Source organism: Pteropus medius, unplaced genomic scaffold (genome assembly GCF_902729225.1).
Source record: "Pteropus medius unplaced genomic scaffold, Ma_sr-lr_union100, whole genome shotgun sequence".
Classification (NCBI taxonomy): Eukaryota; Metazoa; Chordata; class Mammalia; order Chiroptera; family Pteropodidae; genus Pteropus; species Pteropus medius.
The window spans coordinates 3,445,095-3,454,158 of NW_024345481.1; the positions used below are offsets into that span (position 1 = coordinate 3,445,095).

Here is a 9,064-nt window from a genome sequence, read left to right on the forward strand (position 1 = left end):
ACCGAATTAGCCATGAGACGCGATTATTCGATTATTCGGGCCAGAGCCTGCCTCAAAGGAAGAATGCTGATAGACATGTAGATTTAGCACCAGACCGGGCATATTCATCTGAAAGGAAAGGCTGGAGGGAAAGAGGTCCCAGATGTCTCTGGTTAAATTTTTGCCTATTCTTTTCTTTGAAGACCAGAAGCCAGGTCAGAGAGGTACTTCTAGGGAAATAGGCACTATTTCTAGGGAAATAGGCACTATTTTAGAAATTAGAGCTAAAGACTTAGGTCTTAGTTAAACATACAGATAGTGCAATGCAGAAAAATTGGGTAAATATTGATAGATAGCAGGCACCGAAACATCCACTGAGGCCTTATTCGTTATCTTAAAATTGGGAAAATCCACAGTAATTTACCATCTCATGTAATTTGGAGATGGGGATGGTGATATGCTAAGTGATCTTCCTTGTACCACAGAGTCCCAAGGAAGAAGGCGTTAGTGATGAAGCGACATCAAAAGCATTAAAATGGTGCATGTAACCTCAGGATAGCCTTGCTCATCGGAACACCTGCGAAATTCTGAGGAACCACACGGCACATGCGCCAATAACCTCAGTGCCCGCTGAGGATTATATTTTCATTATTCCTATCTTCCTCATTATTGGGTTTGGTTATTACCTAACATGGAAGTTCTGTCTATGACAATATGTGTATGTAGTCGTGACATCCAAGGATGGTCCAGTTTTTAGGATGCGTATCTCATTTGATTGTCCGATGCTTTAAGTTCTGTATAGCACCAGGGTGACAGTTTATGTTTAAAGCTGTCGCTTGTAGCTACAAAGATCCTTTGGGATCATGTGGTAAGCACATAGTTGTTGAAATGTCTTTTTTTGTTGTTTTGGAAAATCATTTGCTGTATGTACTTAACCTAATTTGTTAAATCTCCCTTAATCCAATATCAAAACAAGACTAAACCTATTAAACTCGTATTTCAGAAGAACTCTCCATGCATAATCTGAGAAAGCAAATAGAGTAGAACAAATAACTTAAGCAAACTTAGACGATAGTGTTAAATAAAAGAATAAAAAGAAAGCTCTCTTTCTAGCTTTCATTTTACGTAGCTTCTGGAAGTTTGTAGTGTTTTAAAATGGGTGGCGGTCACAAGACCCCAGAACACAGCTTCACAGGCAGACAGAAATAAATTACGCCCGATGCGAATACTTTGACAGAAATGGAACAAACTAAGTAATTTCATTCATTCTTAATTTGTATAAAAACCACCTAAAAACTCCACATTTCGCTTTCAGCAGCATTTAATCTGTACCCGAGGGTCATTTCAGATAAGAAGTCAGCTAGAGTAAAAGGAAATGTATTCCAACATGAGCAATTTTATTTGAAAATCTGCAGAAACAAAAAGTAAATTATCTCTGGGGTGTTTTTAAACTGTAGCATTAAGTGATGATGTGTGTGACATCGAACATCTGAAGCCATAAACTTCTTTGCAAGTTAAATGCCAGCGCTTCATTTAGGCAATAAATCAGCAGCCGTCACGGTGACTTATTGTGACTACGGCCAACACTCCAGCACCCAGACAGAATTAGTTTTAAGCTGCCGACAGAAGGGTCTTTTCATAGACACTCTTACAAGCGATCAGGTTTCTGTTCTGTTAGTATTCGGCATTTGGATGATTTCCGACCTAAAAAAAAAAAAAAGGGCAATTTCCTAGGGTTCAACTCTATATTTGATAAAGAGGAACTTTTATGGGTTGTTTTGGAACGAAAATAGGACTTTCTCAATTTCCTGTTCCTAGTAATGAATGAATTGTCATTATCCGATATCCTGGGGCTTGGTCATTTCTCCTTCAGATTCTATAACTGGTTCGATAAATTAAAATACTCCCAACAGCTCTATGGTGTTAGGGCTGGAAGACACACCCCCGCCACCAAGATGTGAGGGACGAAGGGAGAGGCGACGTCTCCCTCTACTGGTTGAAGATAAGAGTCCTCAGAGGAAAAGGCAAGAGGGCTGTGAAAAAGGTGAAGGTGAGAGGAGAGAGAGAGGCGGGAAGGAAGAGAAGAAAAAGAGGAAAAGGAGGAAAACCAGAGAAAGAACGAGATGGAAGGGGAAGTGGGGACGAAAATCGGTGGGACCAGAGAAAGAAGATGAAGTCGAAAAATCGACAAGAAACAGGCAAATAATAATTAGAAGCAAAGTTTAAAAAGGAAAAGGTATCAGAACACCTCTTCATGGGTCATCTCCACGGGAACCCTAAAATAATGGGCCATTTTCTCCCTCGAAGTTCTCACATGGGAGCTGCAGCCGTGAAGCTTTGTCCACCCGCCCTCCTTGGAATTTTGGCGTGTGCTAAATGAGGAAAAGCTCTGACCCCCCCCCAAAAAAAATCTCCTAATCACTGTATTTCTTCTAAGAAAGAGATGCTCAAAACATGCCAAGTTAATATTATAAGCTCTGAATTCCACTGGGCAGGGTCATTGCACTACCGTTGGTTGGAATCCAACAGGACCCATAGTTTCCCATTCAAGGGTCTACCATGAGCCAGTTACCTAACCAGTTACATAGGAGCATTATATGGACGATATCCTCTGGAAGAAAGCCTGGTCCCTGAGTCCCCCCAGATGGGATTGGTCTTCTAAATGGATGTTGAAGGTAGCAAACTATTTTTGAAGCTATGGGAAATGAGCAGGATTTAGACACTTAGGTTCATGGTCCCAGTAATTGTGCTCAGTGATAGATAATTTTAATTAAATGTTTTAGGCAAAATTTTTCTTTCAAATTTTTAAGCCCTTCAGCTTTACTCCAGTAAACTGGAGTGCGTTTTCAACAGGGTCCTGGCCGTGAGGCTGAGCACGGATTTGTGACTGTTTTAACAAGGTGTCATCTTGCCTACAAGAAAGGGCCAACAGGTGTGTGCAGGAGTGAGCCCAGGTTTAGAGGGCCTGAGTCATGCAGTTGGGAGTCCTCTTTAGGAAAAAGAAAACAATATGCAAAACAAAACAAAAGCAAGGAACACGGCTTCGGAAGGGGTCGTTCAAGCAAGGGACCCCGAACTTAAGCATTGTAGCTTCAGAGTAAACCTGCCTCCAAGTCAGCACAATGACGTTTCAGTGTAAAGTCTCAGCTGGCTCTTCCAATTCCTCATGACCAGCCCAGTGAACTTGAGCTCTGAGGAACCCAACAGACCACTGTTCGCAGCCGCTCCCTCCCAGAAGGTTCTGATGGGTTCCCAGAGGAGGAGTGATCAGGGAAGAGGGGAGGGCAAGTGTTGGGGGTAGGGGAGGGAGACCGCGGAAGTCAGAGCGGGGCCACCTCTCTCCTCACCCTTGGGCCTCCTGACCTTGACAACCTCCTCCAGCTCTGCCGTCTAACATACTCCTCTCTGAGTCTTTACCAGGCGGTCCGTTTGGGGCTGGTCCCTAAAACAAAATTGGCCAATTCGTTTTCAATTTTTTAAAAAAAGGCTCTTTCTTCGGGTCAGCGGAGACAAACAAATCTGACTTGCAATTTCTTCTTCCCCTAGAGCTGGGGGTGTTGCGTGGACAGAAACATTAGGATGAGTGAGGGCTCCAGAAGGAACGATTGAGAACAGAAAGGCACCTGCCCTCTGCGGGGGCCTCTCAGCCTTGGGGTCACTGGAGGGGTCCGCGCTCGGAGGCTGTACTGAGCCACAGGCAGTGCGGGAAGCTCCGCCAGCAAGGAGACTAAGTGCTGATTTTCCTAAAACGTTCCTTGCAAAGCACAGAATATCCGAGGCCTGGGGATAGTTTCCAGAAGATGAATGTTTAATCAGGAAGGTTGCTCTCGTCTGCCTCTGCCTATCAAGACGGAGCCGACGTGCAGAAACCTACTGGCAGTGTCAGGGAGCCAGCAAAACCTCCCTGAGCGACAGCAAAACCTCCCAGCGACCAAAGCTGTCTGCAGCCTGACAGCTGCCCGCTCAGCAGCACCCCGCCCCAAAGTGACCCCCTCCCCCAGCTGAAATTCCCTGGGGGAGGGGGTCACTTTGAGAGTGGAGGAAGCTGCTCAGTCGCCCAGTGGAAAAGCACCGCTGTGGCAAAGATGATTTGGGAAAACGACCACATTAAATGATTGTTAAGGCCTAACAGCCCCTCCCCAGCACTTTTTAATGGCGGTTTCATCTCCAGCGAGGAGCCCTCCGCTCACTCCCCAGCCCTTCTCCACCCATCCCCAGCTCTGGGTGTTTTGAAGTTCCCTTGGCTGCAATGAAGCGATCGCAGAAAAGCCAGGATCTGCCCAGACACTGGCTCTCCCTCTTTAAAGCTGCACCCTGAGTTTACTCTTGCCTGGAACCAAGGTCTTTGAACTTGCGACACCTATAAATTCCTTAGAGACTGTGGCTTTCCACCTCTTCATGGAAGCTTGTGGGGGGCGGGATGCGTAGGGGTTGGGCTACCACTTGTGATTGTAGAAAGAGACCCATTTGGCTGAGGAACTGCGACTTGGGGTGAACCCTCCTCCCCGAAGGCTGAGTGTTCCAGTTAGGTTGCTTCTGTGCCTGGAGGCGGGTCAGTGACGCGGTTCTAGGTGCGTCTCTGGGCAGGAGGCGGGCGGGGAGCACCTCCATCGCAAAGCTATCAGGCCGAGCTTCTGCAGTAATTCCAGAGTTCCAAAAACAAAGAAGGAATAATAAGACAAGTAACATTTCTTAAGCACCTACTATGTGTCAGATGTGTAGTAGAAAGAGATTTGCAGTCAAGTAGTCTCAGCCCCCAAACCCGCATCCAGCCCTCGCTTTTACCTGTAAGGCCTGTGAGCAGGCCACCCCCCTATCTGAGATCCGGGGTCTTCATTTGTAAAGAGGGGAAACGGCTTTGTCCTGAGAACTTCTGAAGAAACGGAGTGGCACTTGTAGCTAATTGCTTGAATGTCAAGTCACAATACACTCACCTGATATCCGCACCCATTCTTCCTCCTTCCCACAGAAGAACGAGTCACTGCACAGACTCAAGTGTAAGGTCTCCGAGCGCCCCGAGATCTCTTCCGGCTGTTCTGAAACTTGCCCACAGCCCAAGGGAAGAGTTTACGAAGGTATCAGAGATCCACGTTCCACCGGCCAGAAATGTGTTTATGTTATTTCCGTTGGCCAGTGAGTAAAGTGAACCGAAGGACATGAGATGTGATATGATTTAAAAACACTTAGAAGAAAAGGAAATCCCCTGTAAAGGATTGGCATTCTCTTTCACCGATTAAAAAAACCGCAGAAGCTCAATTAGTGTTTCTTGAACGAGATGAAAACTTAGCAGTGGGGAATTCTAGGGCTTTCTGACCAGACTGATCAACCCCCAGGAGCTTCCATTTCCCATGTATTTTTCTTTCTTTATTTCATGATAAAATATACATAGTATAAACTATGCCGTTTTAACCGTTTTTAAGTGTACAGTTTAGTGGCATCAAGTTCATGCAAATTATTATGCGATCATCAATACCATCCAACCTACAGAACGCTTCTCATCTTGCAAAACCTGAACTCCATGCACTGAACACTAACTCCCCATTTTCTCTCTTGGACCCTGGCAGACACCCCTCTGCTTTCTGTCCTTGTGAATTCGACTAAGCTAGGTACCTCGTAGAGGTGGAATCATGGAGCATTTGTCCTTTTGGGTCTGGCTGGTCTCACTTAGCACGATGTCCTCGGGGTTCATCCATGTGGTAGCAGGTGTCAGAACGTCCTCCCTTTTTACAGCTCAGTGATATTCCGTTACTGTGTGGACCACGTTGCGTTTATCTGGTCATCGGTCAATGGACGCTTGGCTTCCTTCCGCCTTTTGGCTCCCGTGAATAATGCTGCTATGAACACGGCTGGACAGGCCCCTGTCATTTTAGAACGATGTAGCACAAGAGGTTTTCAGCAGACAAGAAACAGCTGCCTTGGATGGCTGCAGGTGGTAGAGCCCACGGCATTGCTCTTCAGGGAGGTCCTGTCTGAGAACGAGGGCCAGGAGTACGGTAGCCTGAGGCCGTACGTTATTCCCTGGGCACCTGTGGGGACTGTGAGCTTGAGCCGGGGGTCGCCACATGAAACCAGGCTGCTGTGCACACTCTCTGCCCCCAGCCGACTGAGCCATCACTAACGGTTTCCCTCTCTCTCTCTCTCTCTCTCTGTCTCTCTCTCCTCTCTCTCTCTCTCCTCTCTCTCGCATCCCACCCTGCCTCTGTCCCCGTGCCCCCTCCCCTCCTGACCCTGTGCCTGTGTGGTCTCGCCTTCTCTTTGCTGGCTTCCTCCTGCTCTCCAGTGTGACCAAGACCAGTGCATTCAGAGCACCAAATTCGTTTTGCAGGCCGCGGCCACGCCCCTGCTGCAGAGTGAGCCCAGCCTCACCAGCGACGAGCTGCACCTGCCCGGGAAGCCCGGCCTGGGCACGCCCTGTGCCAGCCTGACACTTGGGCAGCCCACGCCGCCCTCCTCCATGCCCAACCTCAGCACGGAGGCTGCGCTCACAGACATACTGCCCCTGAAGGAGGAGCATGTGGGCCACCAGTTCCTGACCCCAGAGGAAGCACCCTCGCCGCCTCGGCTGCTGGCGGGCAGCCCCCTGGCCCACAGCCGCACCGTGCACGTGCTAGGCCTGGCCAGCCAGGACTCCCTGCATGAGGACTCGGTGCGCGGCCTGGTGAAGCTCAGCTCCGTGTGACCACGTGGCCTGGCTGGGGACTGCAGGCCATGGAAGCGGGCAGAGGGGCTGCTCCCCACAGCATCTGCCTCATGCCCCTGTGCCATGGCGGCAAGGACAACTCCAGGTCCTGGACACAAGGACCACTGAGGGCAGAAGCGGCAGGGCCCAAATGCTTCCAGCTCCATTTATTGGAATTGTCTGCCCCACCCCGACTGTGTCGATAACGAGTAACTGTTTTCAGACGTCTGGGATATGAAGGGTGGGCATGGGGACAGAGCCTGGGGTGGCTGCAGCCAGAGGCTGGGGGAAAGCTCAGTGCCTGGATGTCATACCGTCTGCTCGCTGCTTTTGTTGACAGATGACACGGAAGGTTTCTAAGACTAGAGGCCAGGCTGAAATTGCACTTAAATGTTATGCTACTAATATTTGAAATAGACATGCCATTCCATTTGTTAATTTTTTTTTTTTTTAATATCTAAAGGGAAAAAAACGACCAGACGTGGATTTGCATGTCACCGGGGCTGTTTACAGTGGTGTCGGTATTCAAAAGGAAGTGCCGCCTTCTTTCTCTCTTTCTTTCTTTTAATTTTGTGAATTTTCAAGTGCTGTTTTATGGGAAGAAAGTGCAAGAAACCAAGCCTCAAGGTCAGAGCCCTCACTCGCCAGCTTATTCAGCTTAATGATGCGCGGGGAGGCGGCGCCTGGGTGGCAGAGGGCTGCTGGGGTGTTGTGTGGAGAATCAGTTAACCTTCTGTTCCGTAGTTAGCCGAGATGTTGTGTTGTACCACACGCGCCACAGGCTTCACCACCTTGTGTGACCAAACTTCCTGTGGACAGCCAATAAAATGACGTCCTCTGTTATTTTGGACCTGTGTACAGTTATCCTTAACAGCTTCAGTGACAGCAGAGTCACCTGGAAGGCCTGCTGAGAGTTTGTTTTTATTGACGTATCCCTCGCGAAGAGTGGTCCCAAAACGGGTCTGTATGGGATGATTTCTTTAATGGGAAAGTAGCTTTTCCATCGGCATTTTTCTTTTTAATCATCTCTTTTTGACGCAGTCTTAGTGGAATTTGCTGTTTACAGACTGCCAGGTGGCAGTTAACCTATGGCACGTAGGAGGGAGTGGGCGTGCCGTGGGGGTCACCTTCTCTGCTCTGCATTGTGTTCATGCGGCACCTACGCTCGGAAGGGTAACGTGCGATCCTAGTTAAGATACCAGAAAACGAGGAGGAGAAATCGGCTTACAGTGTGGGTGAGATCGTGTAGACCGAACTTCTTACCGAGACGCGGGTCAGAATGGCATTAAGAACATTGCCGCTTCATCACGCGCATTTATCAGCCAGACTGGAACTGGCTTCGTACTTAGAGAGCAGGTCACTGTGGAGGCAGCTGCAGGGACTTAGCCGACTTCTGTCCTTGCTTCTCTCCACATGGTAAATCCAACAGCCAAATCTACTCAAGTCGAAAATCACGCTCGGGCTCCTCGCAACCACGTGAAAGACAAGATGCATCGATCAGTGACACAAGAAGCTCCAAACGATTTGCGTTTATGGAAAAAGGCTGTTTCTCCTGAGAAAGAGTTGCCATTTTATATAAAAGGAAAGGAGGCGGGGGGGAAGCACAATTTCATGTCTTATTTGGAATAAAGCCAGTTCTTCAAAGGTCAAGAAATAATTTGTGCTGAAAGTAACCACAGAATTCTCGTATCATGGTGTCTCTGAACCGTCTCTGTGTTTCACGCCGTCCATACAGATAGGACATCGGGAAGGTATATTACATGTAGTCGTTTTTCTATCCTGGACCTCCTAATTACCTGCGCCCACTCGGAATTTATAATAAGGGGACAGAGCCCCTCCTTACACAGCCACACACCCTCACACGCACGGTCACCAATGCACAGGGGTTCACTGTGCATTCACTGCCTGTGAACGAAACGCGACAGCCCCACAGTCTGCCTTCCACAACTTCCCAGCCTTCTCTGCTCTTTGCTTCCTTCCAACTCACCGGGAGAGGCCCTGGCTCAGCTCTCATGCTGGTGTCTGTGGCCCCGCCTATCCCCCCGCTCCTCCGCGTGGAACACAGACAATGGTTTCGGAGTCGTCTTTCCTAACGTCCTCTGACTCGTGATTGCTAGTGGTGGCTGGGGACCCGTGACCAGCCCTTCTTCCCACCTCATTGTGAAAAAGTCCAAAAAGCAAGGATCATTATTCATTTGTCTTTACATGATGAATATTTACTTAATTTATTTTCAATTTATTATCAGTCTCCCAGCCACCCTCAGCCCTGTCCCCTGCACCCACTTGACATCATTTATCAAAGATGGGACTGTGAATTCTGGTGAAGTCAAGGCTCTTCGAGATCCGAGAGGGAGATGAACGTGAACGAGCCAATTTGCTAAGACAATTAACTTCTTAAAACCCAAA

General features: G+C 48.3%; 1 protein-coding gene across 6 annotated transcripts in view; it reads left to right on the plus strand.

The window, feature by feature from the left end:
• The window catches only part of ZDHHC14 (zDHHC palmitoyltransferase 14), a 220,206-nt gene extending 212,700 nt beyond the window's left edge, over nt 1-7,506 (plus strand). For 5 of the 6 annotated variants that reach the window (XM_039873872.1, XM_039873874.1, XM_039873876.1 and 2 more), the window contains one exon: nt 6,260-7,506. In XM_039873872.1, coding sequence (XP_039729806.1) covers nt 6,260-6,658 — 399 coding nt within the window. In that variant the 3' untranslated portion in view covers nt 6,659-7,506. The remainder of the gene's footprint in view (nt 1-6,259) is intronic. The other variant, XM_039873873.1, reaches the window with a different exon arrangement.
• Nucleotides 7,507-9,064: the final 1,558 nt, after the last annotated feature.